Raw genomic sequence first — 26228 nt, 5'->3', positions numbered from 1 at the left:
TTTGAAAGTGCAAATCTTTAGAATCTTTTAGAATCTTTGTAAATGCATTTTAAGATGCTTTTTATTAACCAGCACCATAACAATAATAGCAGCAGCAACAGTTCACTACTTCAGTACAAAACCACGGTTTTTACTTTTTTCTGTCATTCATGAGTGCACATCCTTTTTGAATAATTACATGCTGCTGTACTGTGCACTATTGTCACCTTTAGAGATGAACTAATAAAACATTCCCAACCTTTAAGGCATTTTTAAAAAGAAGAGGAAAAAGTGAGGTGTTGTACTTGGTGCATTTCAGGGACAAATTTTTATTTCTGTACATTTATTTGATTATTTAAGTTACTGGTAACTTTGCAGATTTCTTTTTGAAGACTTAAACTTGTATAAAAAATTGTTCACTGTATACATTTGTTTATTTATTCCTTTAGATATTTTGGATCTTGAAAACTGAACAGTACTTTTACAACTAAATAAATCTGTCCAACTACTAAGTCTTTGTAAACTGCAGTCAAAAGCAGCCAAAACTGTCGTCAGTTCAAACACGCCAGTGTTTGTCTGCCTTACTCATCATCTGCTTGGATATTTTATTGTAGTCTGAATTAAGGCAATAAAATCCAGAGGGAAAAGATGAATTTGATTCGTATTGCTAGAGTCGCTGACATGACCGCAAGTCTTGTCATCCAGGTGAGCTGTTACAAAGAGGATCTGCTGGGAATGAAAGGGAAGCTTGACGTGTGACACCTCAGCCCAGCTGTCACTCTCTGTGGTGTCACACATATACACATAAAATCACACATACACACACCTGGACAGTATGTAGTTAGTAAGCCCAGTTTTGACTGACAGGTGACATTTCATTATGGGGAAATCGTGAAGGCACAGTACATATCCAAACAGACACGGCACACACAATGTCACAGCCAGGACTCACTGCACAGACAGACAGGCAGGACGGAAAACTTTGCTGCAGGACTTCAGACTGAAACTCCAGACTTCCCACCGTCAATGTTGATTCCATTTGACCACAAATCTTCACAAGAGAGCTTCTGGGATAACATGCATGTTGCTATGAAGTGGCAGGACTGCGTAACATTCATTTTTGATCAGTTCAGTCCAAGCCATCAGGGATCATTTGGATTACAGAGCTGAGTCCACCTAGGGAATGCTGGGATATGCAAATGTTCAACAGCAGTGTGCTGTACTGGTAAAGTGCAGTTTGGGAGGGCATTTATTAAACCTTAATTATGTCAGCAACAGGGAATTACTTTGGCATGTGGTCAAACATGCTCATAAAACCACAACAGATGTGCTGTTTGTTTGTCTACTATCTATCATAACCTTTACAAAGTGATCTGTTTAAACATTGTAAATGAAATGTAAAAATAATTTCAACTGTCACCTGCAGGATAAGAGCTGTAATCTATTGTCAGCGTCAGGTTGTTGTATTTTTGTGCCCTTATTTTAGCCATGAAAAGGATGTCTTTTCTGAGTATTGTTGAATTTCAGATACATATTTTTTTTCTGTAAAAATGTGGAATAACACTAATACCTCTCCATCTTGAAACTCTGGTTCTTTGCCCCTATTAGTGATTGCTAATGTGTGAAAAAAATATGAACATAGTGGTATTTGCAGTTCATAATTTTGCAGTTTACTTGGTCAAGCTGACTCAGTTTTGAATATAGCTATTTTATTTTTTTATTTTATTTTATTTTGATTGATAAGTGAATAAGTCATTGTCATTGTCACTGATGCAATAGAAAGAAAGATAAGAGACACGCATGCTGTCTTTCTATTGGTTTCCTATACAGTCGGTCAAACACTGCAAGGCGGGACTTAATACTTTCAGCCAATCACAGCAGCCGTACACCGCACTGTTCCTCCGACAGTCAGAAACATGGCGCTACGGGAGCTATCCTCGCTGGAGAAATATTTGGGTCTGAAAAAGCCGAACAAGTACAGCACACAGGGGGATAAAAAGGTGATATGACAGTTCTTTATTGTGCCATGCGCTGTTGGTGTGAAGTCGCCATTTTATTAGAAAGGAAGCTTGTAAGCTGTAACTAGGACAGTGTTGCTAACGGGGGGATGCTAACAAGCTAGCCATGTGTGTTGACAATAAGGGTGTTTTAGTGGCATTTTTACCATGTGCTGCCGGTCAGTGGCCACCTGAGTTGCTCTGATGGTCAGAATTAGTCTGAAACCTCAACTGAACCTGGTCGCAACAACTGCTGCCGGCTGTCTTATTTCCACAAGTCGGCACAATGGGAACAGCTCCATGCTCTGAGCATGGCCGTCCATAGGAATGAACCGAGAGGTGGAGTCAGCTGTCACCGTCCACTACAGCTTAAATACTGTGAAGTGGGTGTGTGCTTAAAGAAGTAAGAGAGAGAACAGGACAGATCCCAGAATTCATGGCTCTGATTTTTTTTTTTAAATCAAAGTAAATAGAGAGGGCTTGAAGGAAAAGACTGTAAATTATTCTCCCTTCTCCATATAAAACACTCATCTGTGTGTTAGCCTACAAACCCAACCTCATTTAATGAATCAGTTTTGTCAGTTATACACCGATAAACACTGTGCACGAGACACTCCCTAATTGCCAAACACTTTTACTCATGAATGCGTAGTTATCAATTTGACATTTGTCTGTCTTTGGAAATGAATTATCATTTAATTGTTGGTGTCTAACACATTAAAAAGAGATTCATTTTGTGACATCTCACTGCTCTGCTTCTGTCACACTTCACCCTGCAGGTACCTGTGCTACAGAATAATAATGGTCCTCCACTGCTGGGGCTGGCGACCATCGCCTGTCACCTGGTGAAAGAAGCCAAACGCCCAGAGCTGCTGGGTGACACTGCAGAGAGCAGGGCAGTGGTGCAGCAGTGGCTGGAGTACAGAGTGACCAAGCTGGACAGCTGCGCAAAGGAAGACATCAAGATCATCCTGAAGGTACAGAGGCAAATACTGAAGGAAACCTTGAAATCTATTCTTTGTCTAAGAAAATGCTTTTGCATATGTATTTACAGTTTTAATCCTGATCTTTTAAGGCTTAGTCAAATGAAAAGTTTTGCTTCCAGCTTGTCTATGCTGGTATTAAAGGTTTATTAGGGAAATTAATGGCACTGTATCAAAAGCACCACAGCATCTCTGTTTCTCTTGCATTTTGTCATCTCTGTGTGTCTGTCTGTCTGACTATTTGTTCTTGTACTTGCTACATTGTGAGGACCATTTTCTGCATTTAACTATCAAAGTGAGGACATTTTGGCCGGTCCTCACTTTGAAAAAGCCATGTTTGAGGGTGAAGACTTGTTTTTAGAGAACAGATATGAATTGAGGTTTGGTTAGGGTAAGGATTAAGTTTAGGCAATCAGTTGTGACAGTTAAGGTTAGGGTAAGGCTCTAGGAAATGCATTACGCTTATGGATGTCCTCACTAAGATAGAAGTACAAACGTGTGTGTGTGTGTGTGTGTGTGTGTGTGTGTGTGTGTGTGTGTGTGTGTGTGTGTGCGTGCGCGCGCGCGCGCACGCGCCTTGTTAAGACACAAGCGACAGGAATACAGACTGATGTATGGCCCTTAAGTGACATGGCCCCACATGAGAGAAAAATGCTTTAATGTGCCTGACGCCAGTCAGTGTGAAATGGATCGCCAGCCACTGGTCTGCTGGACGCTAGGCGCCTCTTGGCACCGTCCTGTCAGCGTGAAGTGTGTGTGTGTGTTTGTGTATGTGTGTGCACACTTCTCAGTGTGACACACTGTTGTGGCATGGCTGAGAAGTCGTGCTGTGCGGCAGCATGTTATCTGGACAGGCCTCTTAAATATTTTAATGGTGCCACTTCCAGAAGGAAGTCGCCCTGAGCAGCTCAGCTCTGGTGCCCGGTGGCCTCCTGTCCTGTCCTGCTGCTTTAGCTGCGTCCTTCTTTCCAGCACACCAGTCATCTCCTATTAAATTATCCACAGATAAAAAGTGTCAAATGCAGGACTTCTTCAACTTTCTCACCCCGGGATGCACACAAGAAATTCATAGTTTATCAAGCTGAGACTTGTTTCCAAAGTAAACATCTTGTCACTCATGTAATATTAAGATAAACACACCAGACCATTTGGCCCTGAACACAGACAGCTGAATGTAGAGGGGAGTCTGGCACTCCACCTTAAACCAAAAATCCTGGTACTGGGTCACTTCCTGCTGCTACAAAATTTAAATACTGTCATTTGTTATATGATGCAAATGTCTCAGAATGTAGCTAATTGTATCTAATAATCACTGTGTCTTTAGTGAACAGAGTGCAGTGATTTACTGTTTCTGACAAAACTCTGTGCACCATCAGTATAAACAAGAGAAAACATTTTCAAAGTTTTCCCTTTAATCCGTTGCATTTAATGTATTCAGTAGTTAAAAATCTGAATTCAGAGTTAGGCATCGATAGTAAAGGTTGCCTGAAGGCCCGAAGAATAAAGTTGTGTAAACTCAAGAGGTCACTTATCTGAATCTAAGAAAGGCAGCAACAACAGAAATGTATTTCTGGAGTGTCATTACGGTAGTTAACATCACCTTAATATGTAAGTACAGAAGAAGTAAATGGACACAGACCTGCGATGTAGTGCAGTTGGAACATAAATGTCTTGTAAGGTATTCTTAGTTGTTTATTCAGCCTCTGTCTCATGTAAAAAGGAACAGCAGTGCTTTCCCACTACATGACCTACCCAAAGGGCAAAAAAACTTAGAGGAATTGTTGCACAGTTTTTGGTATTTTTGAATTTTCTAAAGTGTTTGGGCCAAACTTTGTTGTTGTGCAGTGCTACTTTTTGGCTGTCCAAATGTTGCTACAGAGTTTTGCAGCATTATTTTATCTGAACGTACCAACCATATGAATGCAGAGCTAAGGCGGGGGCAGGTAGAGAAGAACCCAGGTTTGAGCTCCATGTGCTGGGTGGGGGGGTAGCAGGAGAGCTGTGTCTCCTCTGATGCTCGACTGGGCTTCATCTTCATGGCTGTAGGCTAAGAAAAGCAAGGATCTGATGGTGGAAGGGGAGGAAGTCTGCAGTCTTCATGCCTTGTTTGGCATCACCCACTCTTGCCGCACAATAACTCCATTTGCCCCCAAGATGCTCTGTGTGTGTGTGGAGTTTTCCCTTCTCACAATGTACAAGTGCTAAAGATGGTCCCTTCCCCTGGGACCAGCACTTCCATGCACGACTTTGCATCGCGTACACAGACATGCGCTGAGACATACACTAAATGCTGCCCAAGTTTACGACGGCTTCATTAGATTTGCAAGCGAGAGTTGTAGTCATTTGGAAGTGGAATAAACAAACAGCCTGTTCTGTACGGCATCTGTGCTAAGTCGCCAGTCATGGGGAGAGATGACATACCCCCTCAGGTTACATATTATTCCTATCCACATAGCACAGCGCGCAGACACACGCTAGCCACGATCCAGACTCATGTACCTCACGCACCCACAGATATATAGGCTAATGAACCTGCTGTTGTGTCCCCTTTAGGTCTGTACTGTCCATCAAGAGGGTCAAATTTTGTTGAAGAAATAATAATAGTACAAGAAAATATGTCCTCCAACAAGCTGAATATTCACGTTTACAGCAGTCTTAAAATTAAATGCAAAACAGCTTCTAAGTCCAACGACATCACCTCTTCTCTTAAAGGGAGCTTCATTAGTGATTCCTGTAATGTATTCATCTGTCATGTGAAGACAAGTGTGTTTACATAGAAATACTTACCATAATGCATAAATTATCATAAGTAATGGACTCATTTGCATAGCATGTTGTGTTTTGAAATTTCCTCTTTCAGGACCTCAACCTCTACCTGCAAGACAAGGTCTACCTGGCAGGGAACCGCTTCACTGTAGCCGATACTCTCATGTACTACGGAATCCATCCGCTCATAGTAAGTTACTGCTGCACCTTCAGATGTCCCCACTGTGTTCAGCCGACCGTAACATGAATTCTGTAAAGATCAGATACTCTTTTTTTATTTAAGGTGTTCTACCAGGGCACATATAAGTACTTTTGTCATTACAACTTGAAAGAAACTGTAGATTTTCTGAGTTTTCCAAAGTAGGAATTGATTGATCTGTTATGTTTCAGTGCATACTTAGCACCATTTACCGAGGACTCATCCATCCGTCCCTTTTCCTGTCCTTTTTCCCTCCTTATCAGCCTTCACTTCAGTCAAACCACAACTTTAATAAGCAATTTGTCATAGCACATAGCACACAATTAGACCAGTCATATGGCTAAAGGGCATCAAGAACAAGCTGGCAATGAACACACGGATCATAAACACATCCTCACTTCTCTTCAAACAAATAAAGTGATGTGGCATAAAGTGATGTCTTTAGCCTCAGACCAGGGACAAGTAAGTTTGTTACGCCTTACATGATTAAAAAAAAGAAAAAAGTGAGTTCAGAAATGGGAAAGGCAGAATGAGATGGAGGGAGGAAGAGATCACATGTTGAGATGTCAGCGGTTGTGACTGAGATGGAAGGTTGCCCCCCCGCCACCAGGCAGAGGAGCGTCACTTTGGTTTGCAATCAGCGTGGGTTTTAACCTCAGGGACAGGGGGTCAGCTAGCCCAACCCTTAACTACAGCCTGCGCTGATGTTCAATTCATGGAAAACAACATCACACAAACATTAAACCTGACTGGTGGTAGAATGGTTTTAGGCTGGATTGTTGGGGAATTTCCATACTCACACTTAATTAGATAAAGAAAAACCACATGCATAATCAGAATTTTTTTCCAAGGACATAACGATGAAATCTAACATTGTGCTTTTATGTTTTAGTTTGACACCTGCAGTGTGTAGAAACAAGAAAATATTTACATAAAACACAAAGCTGTAACTTTGATTTCATAGCCTTGACCCTAAAGTTGAGGCTCCTTCCGACGTGTGCTACAAAAATTGATATCACAACAAGCAATCAGTTTCAGGTTGTGAAATGTGTTAACTTGTGATTACCCACAGTGTCACGTACATATTTTGTCTATCAGTGATTGTTTTGGACATTGAAGAGGAGCACATCCTTCAAAAGAACAAAATGTCTCGGTGAAAGCGGCCACATTTTTCTTCTTCCCACACTTAAAAAGTAAAAAGTGGAATGTTATTTTGGTGCATGCTACTTTGCCGGCAGAATTTCTATCAGCCTAAATCAGTGCTTCCCGACCATTTGGCTTGTGACTATAAGAAATGAAACAGTGTTTACTTGTGACCCATGTCACACGTTGTTTTTCAGTGTAGACCTGACTTATGATGGGTTAAACCAAAAAGATTATTTTCTTCTGAGGTTTTCTCATTTTAGGTATTTCTTCAGGCCCAATGAGATAAAAAATATATCACATTTCACCAGGAATGGAACAGTGAACACAGTTTTATGTAGCAGCAATCACGCAACCACAAATACTTCTTAGTTATTAGGAAAATTATCCCCATGATCGCTCCGATTTGTATCTTGGTAGATGAGAATATTTCATGTTCAGACCTTAAAGTTGGGAACCGCTGATCTAATCAGTGTTTCTGTTTTGCAGATTCTTTCCTGAAATTTCAGTTTTTCAGACAGAAACCGTTAAAGTTAAATAATACAGATGCCCCCTAACAGTAAATCAAACAGCCCCTGAGAGGAGACTTGTTCATGTTGTGCACCCTGAATGACGGTCACCCTGAGAGGGCAGGTGAAGAGGCAGACGTAACCGGTAAAAACTGAGGATTTTTTTAAAGAGCGACCGGCTGGTGGCAGCATTAAGGAAGGTCCTATAAATTTGTGTATTTATTTACTGAGGACGAGGTGCTCTAGCTGACCACATTTCATCATCCTGAAGTCCACTGTATAAATAACTAAATGTTCAGTTTCCTTGATGTTTTTTCTGACACTTTGAGAATCAGTAGCCAAACTGTTTCTGTTGCTTCTGCAGCTCAGTTTGTCCATGAACTTATAAGATGTATATTACAAAGGCTCATTATGAGCTGCAGCTTTATATTTCTCAGTAGTGTAAGAAAGTTTTAACACTGTCAGCCCGCCTAAATGTCTCTCTAAGCACTGTACCATTTCTTGTTCACCAAAAATACAAATTTAGAATTAATGACTACTGGTCAGCTAGGAAAGTCTTTAGTTGGGGTGGCCTTATAAATAGGACAGAACATTTTTTATTTCTTAAAATTAGCGGTGGGATGTGATTAAAAAATAATCTAATTAGAGGCTTTGTAATTAATTGTCAAATAGCAATATTTGACACAATAAGCAAAAATGTTCAATTCAAATAAATGTTGGTTGACGACTGAATCAATGAATAGACATATACTTGAACTTTAAATACAAAAATGTTTATTTTTCATTTCTATTTATCTGCATTTTTCATCTCTAATGCATTCACAGATTACTGCAAAGTCAAAGTGTAATTATAGCGATTATATTCAACATTTTAAGACTTTTCGTAAACTCAGGCACTTTCAGTGTCTTGAAAAGTGGTCTATTATGGGATGGTTACACTTGCCGGTACCAGGACTGTCGTAGCTAACGTTAGCTCTGGTGCTAACAGCAGCATGTTTTGCATTGAGGTGACACCGTCGGCTTGAAGTGCTGAAGTGATCAGAAAAGTCTTTGTTGTACGCTGACATCTGGAAGGTTTTTAAAAGAAAACTTTCCGCCCAACAAGCTCAATGTGGTCTCTGTTCACCAAACTTTCTTGGCATCACTCGGTACGTCCTGTGTATCTTCGTTGCGGCTGTAAAACAGACATAAGGGTCATTACTGCCACCTACCAGGCTGGAGTGTTCATCAGTGTTACCGGTGTGGCGGAAATGAGGGAACTGACCAAAGTGTGATTAAGCAACACTTTCCATCTTTCACAGAAATACTGCGTTTGCCACTGTGAACATCACTCGCTTTCACACTGGTCGTTAAATGCTTTTCTTTGAACGTCAGTTAAACCTCTCTCTTCTCTCATCCAGGTGGACTTGGCCGTCCAGGAGAAGGAGCAGTACGTTAACGTTACGAGGTGGTTCGACCACATCCAGCACTATCCTGGTGTCCGACATCACCTCCCTCCAGTAGTTGTGCTCAGGAACAGAATTTACACCAGCAGACACCACTGAGACCTGACACCCACCTACCCAGCCTGACCCATCACAGCCCCTTTGTCCTCTGGACCAGACCTGGGCGTATAGTCTCATAAAATCCAAGATTGTGTCACAAGCTGAGGATGTTCCCCCACCGTCATATCGATCTGCTTTGGATCATAATTCCGGCCTCCATGTTTTTTCAGTCACTTATCTGAAATCTGTCTGTTTCCTCTTTGGTTAATCAAAAAATTCAGTTGGAAAAATGTTTTAGTGTAACCGGTTCTACTAAGGAACGCTAATAAACATCTATTTCAGTTCGAAGTCATAAAGCAATGTGGGTGTTTTTAATAGTTGCATTGCCCGGCAGCATTGGGTTTTGGCTTTAGTGAGGGTTGGAGGAGAAAGAAAGAAGGTTCTGTGTCATCTTATCCCCTCCATCATTCAGTCATGCTAACACTATTTATAAAAAGTCTGGTATCTTAATCGCTATTCAGTGATGAGGGACGGTTAGCTGGTTTATGTTGTTTGCTCGGGATGTGTGTGACTTTCAGAAGTCTCATATGACTGTTTTGAAAGGGAAGGCTGTATGGGTTGCGGTGAAGGGCCGCTAGCTCGGAAAAAAATGTGTTTCTGTTTATAAATTGAGATGTTTTGTTTAATCTGGGCCTTGAACATGTGAGGAGAAGTATTACCGGTTCAAAGAAGACTTAGGATGGTGCTGCACTAGCGGTACATTATGTCCTTTGGGAAATGCAGCATCCTACCTGCCATGTCAATGCATTTCACCACCAGATCCATGTGCTGGCTGGCTCGGCATCATAACCCCACAAAGACCACAGTCCATATTGTTTTACCATTTCTCTGGCTCTGTATCTTATCAGTCCTTGTGCTCTTTTCAGTCCTATTATTGTTTTTGATAGGATTTTTACGCTTTTACATGCAACTCCTGGCCATTTCACCGGACAGTTTAGCTTCTGTGTGTGTGTGTTTTTGTTCGTTCCTGATTACACTCCTGCTCTCTGTTCCACTTCCTCACCACCAGTTGTGTGGGCTGCAGTGAGCAGTTGAGCGTCAGCCCCAGAGTCAGAGATCAGAGTGAGGCTCCAATCAGTCCCACTACCACCACTGTTGATGCTGCAGGCCAGAGAGAGGGCAGCGGGCTCACCAGCTGCCACACAGATCCAGCCAGCCAAGGCCAGAACCCAGGCCCCTGGGCGACAGTCAGCCACTGTGTGTCATTTCAACCCTCACGCTCCCACGGGGGCTACTGGAGAGAGAAGGACGACGGGAGGCAGCGAGAGAGAGAGAGAGAGCGAGGGAGGGAGGCCACACGGAGGAAAAAGAGCACCCAGAGGCCGAGGGATCTTTTTGTGACATGTGAACAATGATCTGTGCCTCCGAAAGCCTTCCTGCTGCTGGCTGGGTGTTTGACCATTAACAGGCCAGAGCATGGCAGTGGTGGCTGAACCTGTAGATTAACATAAAAGTCATGGAGAAAACACTAAATATATGTGTTCGGTTTATGGTCTTACTGATTGATAATGTCATTGCTTTCTAACTGTAACGCTTTGGTCGGCTAAAACCATTCAGCAGATAAATGATGGGACTGATCTCTTCATCTAATGACCTTAATATTCTCTGTTCTCTTTCTAAATGCTGACTTTTCACCCGTGTTTTTAAATCCAGAGGCTCTGCATATCGCCTGTTGCTTAAAGCCAAATGGTTTCGTTATCAGATGTAAACATGATGTTAAATCCTGTGCCAATAAATCAAAGGGATACGCAGCTCATGACCCCTGACTCTGCTTCATATTATCCAGTGTGTGCTTTTAGTGCTCCTCAAGAATTTGTCTTGCGCAAATGAGCCAGAAGACAAGGCTGTTGTTCAATGAAGTCCTGCAAAGACAACTTGCTGTGTGTTTGTGGCGAGCGCTACAAACGAGACGTGAAGGATAAAAACAGCTTGCAGTCATTTGAGCGAGCCTTGTGACTAGTTGAGACAGTTTAAGCCGTGGTCCTCCGTTAAAGAAGCCCTTGTCCTCGCGCTTGTGCTAACATTTGATTAGAATGTGCTGTTTCAAATGCGCAGCGTCAGACGGTTGAATTTAATCCTGAGGTGTAGATAATCAAATGTTACCCACAAAAGTTGCAGCTGAGCGAATAATTCTGGATTTGTTTCTGTTTGTGGTGATCGTTGCCATAGTTACAATTATAATGCCTTTTTTGTGACGGATGCTGGTGGATGCCTTTTAGAAGCATGTTTTGCTGCATAGACAAGATGCATCTCTAAACGTGCCTGTGGAAAATAAGCTTTAGAAGGTAGCCAGATTCATTTTGCACTCATAGTGACAGTTAATTGGTATAAGCAGTGGAAGTCACAACATCTATAAAGCAAACATTTAAGAAAATTAGGCTGAAACCTTTTTAGAGATATCGAACCATAGACTCAGTTTGATCTCAAGTTGGCCGGAAAAGTAAAATCATAGCATAATGACCTATAAAAAGCACATTTTTCTGTTTGTTTTAGTGCAAAACAATACATTCTGAAAACGTTCACATTTAATTAAGTTTCTTTTTACAAAACAAGAACAACTTGAAATTTCTTAAGCAAAATATGGTAAATTTCAACATTTTTATGCCTCAGTTTATGATTTGTATACAATGCAACTTACAGATCATGCCAAAGCTGTGCCCACGAATAAACAACAAATTAGCAACAGAAGTAAGAATATAGCTACCCCAATAACAGCAATCCTAATAATAGAAAATGTTTTTAATACTGAAAGTAAAGGGCAGCTTATGACAGCTTTCTTGGCCTTCATCAGTACGTCCTTTGAGCACTGAAGAGTTAAAATTCTTGGAAGGAGAAAGGACAACGCACAAGTACTGAAATGCCTCAAAACATCCTGAAATTAGTCCAATTTTTCCACATTATCTAAATTACTTTATTTGTAGAGCAACACTTAAAATGCTTGTGGTCTGCAATAACCAACCAAAAAATCAGAGGATGAAAAAGAAATGACTCGATTTTATCTCAAGTTGGCCGTAAAAGTAAAAATCTGGCATAATAACCTAAAAATAACAGATTTTTCTGTTCATTCTGGAAGTCTTCACATTTAATAAAGTATCTTTTTACAAAACTTTATGAATAACTGAAAATTTCTCGTGAAAAATATGTTAAATTTCAACATTATTATGTCTCAGTTTATCATTTACACATTACAACTTACAGATCACAGTGTGTCAACAAAGGCACAAAAACGTTCAATCACAGGTATCTGGAAGTGAACTATCTCAATCTCATATTTTTACACAAATGTACAATTTGCAGTTGATGTCTTCTCTGTAATTTTCAATCGAAGGGCTAGATTGGACCCACTGTCGGGCCGGTTTTGGCCCTCAGAACGTATGTTTGACACCCCTGCATTAGACCGTCAAATTCAATCAGTAATTCAGCCTCTGATTGTAGTTACCTGGGCTATAAACAGCAGCATTTAAATTAGAAAAAAATAACATAAATATCAAACTTACTAAACAAGAAGCTGATTAAAGTTACAGCAAAAAGAAACATTAAAATAAAGTGACAAAAGAAACCATTATAGATAAATGTCGAAGGTAGATTTATTACTTTTGTTTAACTGAACATGTTTTCACTACATTTTATAAACATTTTGTTCATTTGCTGGCCTCTTCTAGTTCATTTGTTGACTTTGTATCTTTATATTCTTTCAGTAAGTCAAAGTTATTCATTTAAAGTTAGTGAGTTTTGATTTCTTGTTAAATGATTTCCATATTTTCCCAGATATTCTTTGAATTGCTTCAGAATGATCCCAAGTCCGAAACGATGATTCGTCAGTCGTTTTGAAACTCCTCTTGGCTCTGCACTGACGCTTTTGGCAGGATCTCAAAATGCTTGTGTGGTTCAGACTCACAGTCAGGTTCCTCCCTGATCAAACCTGAGTGCAGTCAAAGCCAGACACAGTGATGAGGCCACAGCGGGCGACCAGGACAGAGGCACCAATTAGGGACGACCTTCACACCAACTTCTGAAGGCGAGAGGAACAACACTCTGCAGGGGTGGCCCTCCGTCGCGGCCCTGGGTCGACACGCTCAGGACCCGCCCACTGTACCAACTGAGCCCCTGAAGCCCCCAGCAGCCAAATACAAGCGCAATTTAGCCTGCCGCCTGGTGAGGGAGTGGTCAGAGGTCAGGAAGGTAGAGTTAGCATCAGAATTTACTGATGACTTCACCTTTCACTGTGGAGCTGTGGCCGGGAACGGGCCTGAAAACTACTTCTGTCTGCAGCAGAAAAAGCTGTGAAAACTTGGTAAAGAATGGCATGATTTTGCAGTTTTTACCATGAAACAGGATTGCAGATTTAACTGAGATGAAACAGCAATGTTTAATTTATAGGTTCTGCACTTTAAGAAGAATAAGCAACCTACTTGGTGTTTTGAAGACCCCTAAACACTGTGACTTTGGCTTGTTCCAGGCACTTTAACACCTGCATTGCGTACATGTACACTGCCAGTCAGACGTTTGGGGTCACTTAGAAATGTCCTTCTTTAGAAAAAAAAGCAGTTTATTTCAATGAAGATAGACTTTGCTAATATTTTAAATAACTATTCCAGCTGGAAATGGCTGATTTTTAATGGAATATCTACATAGGGGTACAGAGGAACATTTCCAGCAACCATCACTCCTGTGTTCTAATGCTACATTGTGTTAGCTGATGGTGTTAGAAGGCAACTCCCCCAATAACAACAATACTAATTATAGATTTTTTTTACCACTAAAAATCAAGTAAAGGACAGTTTATTTGCAGGTTTTTTGGCATATAGCAGTAAATCCTTTCAGCACTACAATGAACAAGAACTGAAATGCCTCAAAACATCCTGAAATTAATCTAATTTTTCCACATTATCTAAACTACTTCATTTGTAGGTCAAAACTTTAAATGCTTGTGGTCTACAATAACCGACCAAAAAAAAAATCAGAGGATGAAAAAGAAATGTCTCAAGGAAACATTCCCATGAATGGAAATGGACAACGCTTGTTTCCCCACTTTTAAAGTGGTCAGATTGTTTCGGTATTGCTCATGTAGTGATCTGCGGTTTGTTGCTCAGTTTGCACTGGCAGAGATCAAATGAAAGATGAATTTTAATATACACACGTGGACAAAATTGTTGGTACCCCTCAGTTAAAGAAGGAAAAACCCACAATTCTCACTGAAATCACTTGAAACTCACAAAAGTAACAATAAATAAAAGTTTATTGAAAATTAAATAATCAAAATCAGCCATCACTTTTGAATTGTTGATTAACATAATTATTTAAAAAAACAAACTAATGAAATAGGGCTGGACAAAAATGATGGTACCCATAACTTAATATTTTGTTGCACAACCTTTTGAGGCAATCACTGCAATTAAACGATTTCTGTATTTGTCAATGAGCGTTCTGCAGCTGTCAACAGGTATTTTGGCCCACTCCTCATGAGCAAACAGCTCCAGTTGTCTCAGGTTTGATGGGTGTCTTCTCCAAATGGCATGTTTCAGCTCCTTCCACATATGTTCAATGGGATTCAGATCTGGGCTCATAGAAGGCCACTTTAGAATAGTCCAACGCTTTTCTCTCAGCCATTCTTGGGTGTTTTTGGCTGTGTGTTTTGGATCGTTGTCCTGTTGGAAGACCCATGACCTGCGACTGAGACCAAGCTTTCTGACACTAAGCAGCACATTTCTCTCCAGAATGCCTTGATAGTCTTCAGATTTCATCGTACCTTGCACACTTTCAAGACACCCTGTGCCAGATGCAGCAAAGCAGCCCCAAAACATTACTGAGCCTCCTCCATGTTTCACCGTAGGGACAGTGTTCTTTTCTCCGTATGCTTGGTTTTTGAGTCTATGAACATAGAGTTGATGTGCCTTACCAAAAAGCTCCAGTTTGGTCTCATCTGTCCAAAGGACATTCTCCCAGAAGCTTTGTGGCTTGTCAACATGCATTTTTGCAAATTCCAGTCTCGCTTTTTTATGAGTTTTTTTCAGCAGTGGTGTCCTCCTTGGTCGTCTCCCATGAAGTCCACTTTGGCTCAAACAACGACGAATGGTGCGATCTGACACTGATGTACCTTGGCCTTGGAGTTCACCTTTAATTTCTTTGGAGGTTGCTCTGGGCTCTTTGGATACAATTCCAACGATCCGTCTCTTCAATTTGTCAATTTTCCTCTTGCGGCCACGTCCAGGGAGGTTGGCTACTGTCCCGTGGGTCTTGAACTTCTGAATAATATGAGCCACTGTTGTCACAGGAACTTCAAGCTGTTTAGAGATGGTCTTATAGCCTTTACCTTTAAGATGTTTGTCTATAATTTTTTTTCGGATGTCCTGGGACAATTCTCTCCTTCACTTTCTGTTGTCCATGTTCAGTGTGGTACACACCTTTTCACCAAACAGCAGGGTGACTACTTGTCTCCCTTTAAATAGGCAGACTGACTGATTATGAGTTTGGAAACACCTGTGATGTCAATTAAATGACACACCTGAGTTAATCATGTCACTCTGGTCAAATAGTTTTCAATCTTTTATAGAGGTACCATCATTTTTGTCCAGGCCTGTTTCATTAGTTTGTTTTTTTAAATAATTATGTTAATCAACAATTCAAAAGTAATGGCTGTTTTTGATTATTTAATTTTCAATAAATTTTTATTTATTGTTACTTTTGTGAGTTTCAAGTGATTTCAGTGAGAATTGTGGGTTTTTCCTTCTTTAACTGAGGGGTACCAACAATTTTGTCCACGTGTGTATCTTGTTTTGTTTATCAGTTTTTAATTGATGACTTTCTGGTTTTTGCTTTTGAATTAGATTTGTTTTCAAAATGACGTTAAAAGACAAGAGTCATTACTGTGTGTTTTTACATTTCTGTGTGTTGTGCTTGTGGTTGGACTGTACCATTCACTCCTGGGGGAGCCGCCTGCAGCTGGCCACAGACACAGCAGCACAACAATGCTATGTGTTAGCCTTTGTAGCACATGAGAACATTCAGTCATTTGTCTTCTACACTATGTTAGGCAGTGACATGCTATAAACACTATTTTATATTATTTTATCTGTAAGATTATAATAATGTTTTCATGGCTTTGCTCAGTGTCTTCACTTCAATTAATTTACAGGCTGTTCATTTATCTAGCCATGCATTCATTATTTACTTGCTTGAAAACTGTATTTGAAACTCACCATCTAGTTCCATTAGAGGGGATGAGAGGCACAAATAGTCTATTTAAACGCTGCTGCTCTGTGTTTATTCTGAACAACATATAGCTTTAGTCTGTGAGTAATGTTCACACATATCTCGTATTGTATGATTAGAAGAGCTACATATATTAAGGGACTGTGTTACTATTTCATGACAAGCTGTAGACTCCCCTGGGTGCTAATGGTACAGTCCAACGCGAGTAAATGTTGAGGTTTTACTTCAAAAATCTAATTTAGAACAAGTCAAATATGGGAAGTCCATTAGCCACTTATCTATTAGTTAAATAATAGGAAGAAAAAATAATTAATAAAGGTTTTATACTGTTTCATTCATGTGATTCAAAGTGTCACATGGATCTGATATGAAGCCTTGGCATCATTTACTCTTCATTCACACTGTGACTAAGGTTTTAATCCTCAGATGCATAAGTTGATCAAAAATGACCCGGTGAGGTTGTTTTCTTGCAATATATCTTTGGAATGAAAAGTCATTTCATTTTCCAGCTATTCCTCAAAAACCGTACTTTCAATATCATTCCATTTAAATTTTTAAGTTCCCTTTAATACTGTTAAAGAAATTGCCATATTTGTATTATGACCCCAAGCTCTGTATCACTGATATCATACAAGAGGTAAGAGGTAAGGACGGAGAGCAGCAACAACTGCAGGAAAAGAGTGCAAACAAAATGGATGTTGACATTCTTCTATTGCACTTCTGTGTAACATTCTTCTTTTTCTATTATCAAAATGCTCAAAACCTGTTATAAAGTGAAAAATAAACATATTTCACACATGAAATCATTCTTGTCTGGACAAAAATACCACACAAACAATAATACAAGTGATTATTCTTAACTAAAATAACAAAAGTTGCAAAAAACACATTAATTCCTAAGCGAGTAATTTTTCACCCACTTATGGAAGAGTGTAGGGTCCAATCGCTGGAGCATCTAAGGTTTGATTAAATCAATCCTGCCCACTGTTCTGTCCACACAACTTGCAACATCGTTCTTGTTGCACAGTGCGTACGTATCCTGGAAGGCCTCAGGAATCTGCAGCATCACATTTAAAGTAAGTTAAAGGTCCACGTTATAGGTCAACATTATCTGTTTGGCTAAAAAAAAAAGCCATGAAATCATTTTAAAAAGCTGTTGAGCTTATGATCAAGCTTTTAGGTGTTGGAGGAAGAGTGATATTATTTCCCACAATTTGAATGTGAGATGGATTCACAGGTTCATTGGCATTAACAAGACTCGAGTTCCACCAAAAAACATCAACTCAGTGCCGTCAGTGCTGGACGGTGAGCCTAAACCTGCAGAATTCCTTACTTCCGGGTCTCACTGTTTTCATTTAATGAGAGAAATAGAGGTTTTACCCATGTTACCTCCTCATCCTCTCCCAACACCTTTGTCAACTCAAGTTTACTAACCACATTAGATGCACAACCCCCACTCCAAATACACAACAGCAAACAGCCACACAGTCGCCGCCACCCTTCATTAACTCTTATTAACAACATCAGGGTGAGGGAAAAGCATCAGCGTCGACATCTGCTAAGAACAGGGCTCGCCGTGTCTCGCTGACTGATTCAGTGGAACAATCAACACCGCTTGGTGGTGAGGGGGAGCGTTAGCATGTCGTAAACTCTTTTGACAGGACTTATCGACCACGCTTTATCGTGCGCCTACACGTTGTGACAATTGTACCATGCGCCTATAAAGATGGCATCTGATTGTCTATTGCAATTACATGAGTGTATGAGCAAGGATGCAGCTATGAAGGACGCAAAGGGACGGGAAGGGGGGCATGTGTTTTTCACAACATGCTCTTCACTAAACTTATTCCTGTGGACATGAAGGAGAGAAATGTGTCTTTACCTCTTAAAGAGCAGGAATGAATGTGCTCACAATGTGGGTTCACGTGTATGTTGATAAAGATGATAGTCACTACTCACTATCATCAGTGCAGAGAGATAAAAAGTAGTCATGGTCATAGATTTTGTTTTCATCTATTCTCATTCCTTTCATCTTTTGTTGGTTTTCAGATTCAGTTTCTAAAATCACATGGCAAATATGTGGAATAGTCTTTGTGCCAAAAATAGCAATTGATGCTCTTCGGGTAGGATATAAATCTTTTTATTGCCAAAATTTTCTTTATTGCGCTTTGTAGTGTGCTGGGTCTGGGTGTGTCATGTTAATATTAGTGATGCAGATATGAAGGCTAGAGCGCAGGACTTTAACATTTGAATGACATTCAAGCTCTTTTCAAATCAGTTCACGCTTTGCTGATTAAGCCGATCACCACCAGATAAATCTTTCAGTTATTTTGACAGTATACCAGAGTTTTAAATCAATAGCTTTTGGCAGCACTCCCACACTGGTGCACCAGTAGTGATGCGTTTCATGCCAGCCAGCAATGATTAGTTTCCTAGAGCTGAAGAGGAGAGTAACCATAGTGATGGAGACTGAGTATGTGACAACAACGAGAAGTACTGCAGAGCCCATTGAGGACACTAAGAAAGTTTTTGATACTTGCTATTGTGTATTATTGTGTTTTGGCAGCGTTGTAGGTGAGTTAGTGAGCTCGAGCTTCATCAGCAGGGAAGAGGAAGTGGATAGAGAGGTCTCCACATGCTAGGTAGAGTTGCGTCCCTGGTAATTTTAAGTCAGGAAGGCGTTAATTTATGGAAAAATCTTCTAAATCTATAATTTTGCTGTGCAGATATGCATGATCAACAACCAGAGATTGACTTCAAGCAATGTTGTACTCACAAAATACATCCAGTGAGTCAAACTAATTGCAAAAAAGTGCAGTTCCTTGAATGTCCATTTGAGACAAAAGCAAGTCAATCCCCATAGACTCAAAAAGTAAAACACCTAACTTTACAGCAGAAATAAATGTGTTTACAGCCTGGGACAAAAAACAGTTATGGTTTCTGTAGCTACTGTCCCTGTTCATGACAACTATCCACGGGGTGAATTTTTGTTCCCTTCTCCAGTTTAAATTGTATTTGATGCCTAAAGTTAAACATAATTAAAGACGTGATCACTATGAGTGACATGTGGACCATCCATGGCCCATCTCAGCTTTAATCATGCTCCACCACTCTGAGTTTTACATTAGTCAAAAGTTAAGAGGAATCAGGCTCTGCCAAGAAACCGCCTGTGTGACATCTCAGAGGATTGTTCTCATCACCAAACAGAATTATCGCCCCATGTTTTGTTCAGGTCTGCTCCTACTGATGTATACTTATTGTGATTTCCTCTGTGATCACTCTCTGTGGAATTATCATTATCTAACATCATAATTAGTTTGATTGCACTTAAAGGGTTCTATATTACTGTCACCAAACACCAGTTCACCACATGTAAACCTTCATACTAATAGAGCTTCCTGCATTCTTGTCATTCTCTCTTTATCTTTCTTTCTGTCTCTAGCAAGACACAGCGTAACCTCGGATTGCATAAGGATCCCAGGTGTGAAGAGAAGCCAGAGTTTTACGAGATGCACCCACTCAGCTCATCAATCAGTGAGATGGGTGGTTGATTCGGCACGTAGGTGCTAAACTACACATGTGTGACCCGGGGCAAGGAGATTGCACAAGACTGCACCTTAAGTCTTCCTCTCTCGCACACACGCAGATGAATCTTCTTGAATTAGCCGCCTCGGTCGCTCCTCACCCCTTCTGCTGATCTACCTCAGCTGCAGCTTCTTCGTATTTTTTCTCACCGTGTGTGTGCATGTGTGTGGTCATGGGTTAAGGTTTCGGCCTGGGGGTAAGAGGTGAATTAAAGGTGGAAAGCGACGCAGAAGGTCGACCCACTCAGCTGAATGAGTTGAGGAAATGGGCCTGTAGCAATAGTGGAAAAATCTGAAAAATATTCATACACAAAGTTGTAGCCGTTTTAAACATTTGAACTACCTCATTTGAATGATTCCATGTTAAAGTTGGCCCGGCCTCGGTTGATGCGAGGGCTTCTCGTTTGCCATGCCATCACATTGTGTGGCCCTGTCACAATCCTCATCCCTTTATTCAAATGTTCCACAAATTAGCCATACATTTATCCCCCCTTCCTGCTCCATCCAACCCACAGGTCATGCCACTTAACTTCAGCCAGCCCCCCTGCTGTAATAGGTTCTGATAGGAAGCCTGCAGGGAAGTTGACTTCTCACTGAGAAGTGATACTAAAAGTAATTGCAGCTGAAACCCTGTGACAGGGGAGTGTGCTTTGAAAAAAGTGGGGGGAAATGGAGAGTGCAACACGGGGAGGATGGCATTTGAAGTCAGCACAGAGGATAGCAGGGGTGGGGGGGGGGTGGGAGCAGAGACCACTGCCCTCAGCCATTTCCTGTAATTTGACCTCCATGGGAAAAAAAAAACAGCAACAGTCTCCTGTTTTGCATATTCCTTCAGCTCATCTGCATACGTCACCGTCTTTTATTATTAAAACAGTTTGGCTTTAATTTGAGATGACTAATTTATTTAAACCTAGAGTTAATGCAGCGTACGTTCTCTTTGTAACACATCTCATTTCCCTAATGATTAAAAAAACATTTCATAGAACATAAACAAGGTTTCATATCATTAACTTTGAATATGACTGGTTACCTTAATGACCCCCCTCAGTTTATTATTCTTGTGTGAAAACCAGCTAGTTATTTTTAATGAGGACATGGATGTGGTGCCTGGTGGTTACGGCTGACACAGAGGTCTACTGCAAGAAATGACCTGGCACAATACTCTCACCATAAAAACAAAAGATTTTATTCCAAACAGAGAGGGTAGTCCATCTGCAGACAATTTAGCACTGCTCTTAAGTTCCAGTAATTTAAATGTAAACTCTCCCTCCAGAATCTCCGGTTTCCCCTGGGCATGGATTAATTCAAGAAGAGAAACTATTTCTCTTAAACATGCTGTGAGCTCCTCTGGTTCCAGTTTAAAGATTAATATAATCACCATTAACTGTCTAATTTCTTTTCTAACTTTACACCTCCACATTTCTTGATCTAAACTGAAACACAACCATCTGTACGATTTTTAGTTAAATAATATTTTTTTGTAAACAAGATTGTCCCTTCTTTTGAATTTTTTTTTTTTAACTTGAACTGAAATGTAATATTTGAGTGCATGTAGAGATATACTCATGTAATTATATATCCTACAAATATGCAGTCATTTCCAGTAAAATATAATAAAAAATAAGGCTTTTTGTCGGGCTGGCAGCTGCTGGCTCTCGCTAGTGCCTCCTTTTCCTTTCTCCTCCTCCTTTTTCCTTTTTAGGTTCCTTCAGGTGATTATTGCAGCGGCAGGTGTCCCTCGTCACAATCAGCAGCTGATCAGGAGCAGGTGGAAGCGCAGCCAATCAGCCTCACTCCTCCTGTAATAAAGTCAGACACCACTCACCTCTCAGTGCTGGATAGTGATACCGCCTGTAACAGTCACTCGAGCACTATAGTCTTTATGCTGAGTCTGTATTAAAGCTTCCTAAAACTTACCAACTGTGTGCCTGCTCATTTCCCGCACCTGAGCTCACCACACAAATCGTAACATTTTTGCTCAGTCTATCAGACAGATTGATCAGTGTGTAGACAGAAAAGTGCAGCCAATGGAAAAGTGCTTTACACTTTAATTCCTTTCAACAGCCAGCAGGGGGCGACTCCTCTGGCTGCAAAAATAAATTGGATTGTATAGAAGTCCATGAGAAAATGACTCTACTTCTTGTTTAATCTCTTTACTCAGTAAACATTTTCCCTAATGCGTTCCATGGTCTAAACTGCTAATTTTAAGTCTCATTCAGTACAGCATGATGCTAATTTAGTGAATTATGGCCCCATTTAGAGTAAAATCTGTATCCTATCAGTTCCTCACTCTTCTCCATTTTTATACGTGACCAGAATCCCTCTGCTCGTTCTGCACATCTCCACAGAAATTATTAGTTTATTTTAACCCTGAGTGTAAATCAAATGTCTAGGCTGACGACAATTAAATAGGACAGATTACTGTATATGTCTGCACAGTAAACATCATGCAGTTTGAGACAAATGACAGAACAGCCAGTCAACAGGACTTTAATTGATTTAACCAGAGACACACACTTGACTTATGAGAGTGTGTGTCTGTTAGGAGGGTGGCTTCACTGCTGACTGGTCATATAGTGGATTAAGGGCATGAAGCTGCAATCTGGCAGAGAAAGTCACCCACCAACACACACACACACGTCCACAGAGCGAAACATGGCAACAGGGCTCCTCACTGAGAGGCTACTCAGATGACTGCCTTCCCTTTGTCTCGACATCACACAAAGTACAAAAACACGCACATATGACATCCCACAGAGGAACAGGGCTACGTCATCACAACCCAGAGAGTCAAGGATGGTCGAGATATGCAAAGTGAGAAGAACGATGGAGAACCAATATTCACCCCTCAATGAACCACTGAATTTGGATGTTAATAAGTCGTACACTTTACAGAGTTTCAGGAGGACCTTACTTTGTAATCAGAGAGAGGAAATCTTTGAAATAGACATGGATCTATGAATAAACTTGAGTTTTGTCTGATAAAATAGTTGCAAGAGAGAAGAACTGAACATGTTGTTTGCCAGTCTGTATATTTAGATATCACACAGTAAGTGTGGAACCACTTGCATTTATTGGTGGATTTTAAAATAAAGTGATAACTATATTTCTCACAGAATTATAAATATCTTAAACCCTCATGTTGCATTTCCATCCTGGTAGAAAATTTCCACATCCAACATTTCAGTATGAATGTAAAAATTCTATGTAGGAAATGTGTTTTTTTAATTTTACTTTTTTGAATCCAGTGCATGTAGTCGCACTGTGTGCAAAAGCTTTCAAAAGGAAGCAAACTAAAGAGAATCTGTGATTTGTGAGGAATGTTGTTAAATACGAAGAAGGCCACAGGAGTTGGTGGATCAAACTGGAGTTAAATCGACAGAGGACGCACATATTATTAATTGTCAGGTGAATGAGACAGAGTGAAAATGGGTGTTTGGATACTGCAGAGTAAGAAATCTGTCAAAGTTCATGTAAGGTGACAAAATAAAATAATAAAAAAAAGGAAATAACATGCAGGTTACTTGCATCTCAAAAACCTTCAGCTTAAGGGCAGACTGTGTGAGTTTAACAGTGACAGGCATGGATAAGCAGAAGACTAACAGATAACTCAAAGGTTAAAGGCAAACTAATTCACCAATTTGTAGAGTGTGCTGTTGACGGCCGTTTTATTTTTCTCTGGAGTTGCCTGTTGAAATTAATTATAGGCTCACTGTGAAGTACAATAACCAGTGGACCTTGTTGTGAAAGTGAGGGCCAGAGGCCTTGAGGCACATCCTTAAATCCAAGAACTAGTCTCAAAAGCAGACACCGAGTGAACAGTTGCTTCAATAAATTGACTAATCGGCTGACGAGATAAACACAGTTAATAAAGTTCAAATGTCATAAAGGGAAAGTTTGCGCCTGCCTAAAGTGACCTGGAGGGACAGTTGTTGATTTGTGTACAGAGTGTTTCAGAAAAATGTTAACAGCATTTGATCTTGAGGGGAGATCCAAAAACACTCCTTATTCAGGCTAATTTTAACAGCACATGACACACAGCTGATCACTGGCCTCTTTGAAAAGAACCCACAAACGAGGGTGGCATGAAATCGACATTTGGACAGGAAAACACAAAGTCATCTCTGTGTCTCCTGACTAATGTTGTTCTGCTAAGGTTAACACATGCACACACACAGTGGACTATCTATCCATCTCAAAGATGCCTCAGCATTTCACAAACTCCAGCCCATCCAAAACCACCAGTCTTTGAAGTAAAATCCCGAGGATATGAACACACAGTCACACACACACACACACACACACACACACACACACACACACACACACACACACACACACACACACACACACACACACACACACACACACACAGGCTCGCTCTGCCTCAGGGGTGAAGGTGGGAGGGTGAGCGGGCAATGAAAGATGCTGTTGATGAGGCAAAGGTCCGGGTGAGGGGATGGAGGATGCGGGGCGCTGATAGAGTGCTGATACTCTCGACAATAGACTCCAGTGTGCGGCGTTTAGCTTCAGGACGAGCCACACGCACACAAACAAACACGGAAACACACGAATGCATACATACATCCAATCTGGCCCCCAATTTTATACATATACGGTGACTATTATATTTCCTCACAGAGGTGTATGCACAGTATATCCACACACACACACACACACACAGACACACACACAGGTCATACCCACAGGGGGTTAAACTTTGCCTTTTTTTTACAGCCCTTGCGGACTCCCCTTGTGACTTTCACAGCTGTCATGCTCTTCTTTACAGCCTTCATTCATCCGCTAACCAAAGGGATGAGAGCATGTGATGGCGACCCACAAACACGCACTCAGACACACACACCAACACACACACACACCAACAGAGGTAATGTACACAAATGCATAGACACAAGTAAAGAGTGGAGACTCTTGCCAAGCGCCGACATGGTGTTAATGCGGTGTGTTATTTGTCCCAATGTCATTTCACACTCTGCTCTGCCAGTGCAACACCAATTTTATGGGCTATTATCTATTAGGTGCTCTGTTTTTGGGCAAAATCTTCACAAAGTTTGTCATTGTTGATGCTGTGGCAGAAATGAGACTACTTTGATTTGTTTTTTTTAACAGAATAGTGGAAAAACACCAAAAGGAGCTCTTCCAAGAAGCACATTCTCTGTTGTGGCATGAGAAATGAGATAATGTCACCTTTCCACAAGGCTTTTCTTTTTTTTAAAAAATCTCCCTTCTACAGCTAATGTGACACCACAGTCTTAAATGCTTCAGTGGTGAGTGTGACACAAAACGAACACAAAAATGAAAATGTCCCCTCTTTCTACGGCGTCTCCACAGAGCAGTTGAGTCGCTTTTTTTTCTGTGGCATTAGCCAGAAGTGCCGTGCACCCCGCCAGTTGGCTTTTGTGCTTTTTTATAAGTGACACAGTGTGATAGACCCTGCCCGCAAACCCTCCATTACAATCATATTGGTATCCTCTCAACTTCGCTCCTATGGGGCACCGTCACTGTCAAGACTGGCTGAAGTTTAGTCAAAGACATTAAGAGAGCACCTCCAGGGACAAACATCAGCTGAGAAGAGAGGAGAAGAGAAGAGAAGAGAAGAGAAGAGAAGAGAAGAGAAGAGAAGAGAAGAGAAGAGAAGAGAAGAGAAGAGAAGAGAAGAGAAGAGAAGAGAAGAGAAGAGAAGAGAAGAGCGATGAAGGCCGTGTAGAACTGTCTTAAAACTGTGATCCATAACTTTCAGCACATTCAAAGATGGCTGAGCATCTAGTGTGGCATTTTTGAAGTTCCCTCAATATGTTGCTGCTAAAAAAGAAAATACAACCAAAGGACATAAATGCACATATTTTACTGACTGAATTTATTACGTTAGACAGCACAGCATGAGCACTGTGCACCGTTCAGGTGTTATTCTCACTGTGATTCTCTGTGATGTGCTGGTTTATTATTCAGTGTAGATGTGACAATGCTAAAGCAGCATGAAGAGGCCCAACAGTCTGCCAGCTTCTGTAGCTACAGTCCAACTAAGCTGAAATCTTGTCCCGAATGCTGACTTCCAGAGTAGCATTTCTGTATTGACGAGCAGAAGTTATGAGTCTGCTAATCTCACAGGCAGAAAACAAGTGAATTTCTGAATATTATTGTCCATTTTTAATACTGCTGTGTTTGTTATTTGTGAATGTGTTTTTTCATCCAGAACTTTTTATGCTGCAGTCTTGGCCAGGTCTTCCTTGCAAAGGCAACTTAAACAGGATTCACTTCATTAAACCTAACTTAATTAAAGTTTTATTGTAC

The 26228-nt window shown here is 40.7% G+C and overlaps 1 protein-coding gene across 1 annotated transcript; it reads left to right on the top strand.

Moving 5' to 3' along the window:
• Positions 1-1849: 1849 nt before the first annotated feature.
• eef1e1 (eukaryotic translation elongation factor 1 epsilon 1) lies at positions 1850-10879 on the top strand. Its single transcript, XM_022198941.2, has 4 exons — positions 1850-1979; positions 2756-2953; positions 5820-5915; positions 8977-10879. The coding sequence occupies exons 1-4, from the start codon at positions 1896-1898 to the stop codon at positions 9118-9120; spliced, it is 522 nt and encodes a 173-aa protein (XP_022054633.1). The 5' UTR covers positions 1850-1895; the 3' UTR covers positions 9121-10879.
• Positions 10880-26228: the final 15349 nt, after the last annotated feature.

This window comes from Acanthochromis polyacanthus, chromosome 20, assembly GCF_021347895.1.
Source record: "Acanthochromis polyacanthus isolate Apoly-LR-REF ecotype Palm Island chromosome 20, KAUST_Apoly_ChrSc, whole genome shotgun sequence".
Lineage (NCBI taxonomy): Eukaryota > Metazoa > Chordata > Actinopteri > Pomacentridae > Acanthochromis > Acanthochromis polyacanthus.
This window is presented reverse-complemented; position numbering and strand designations above follow the sequence as displayed.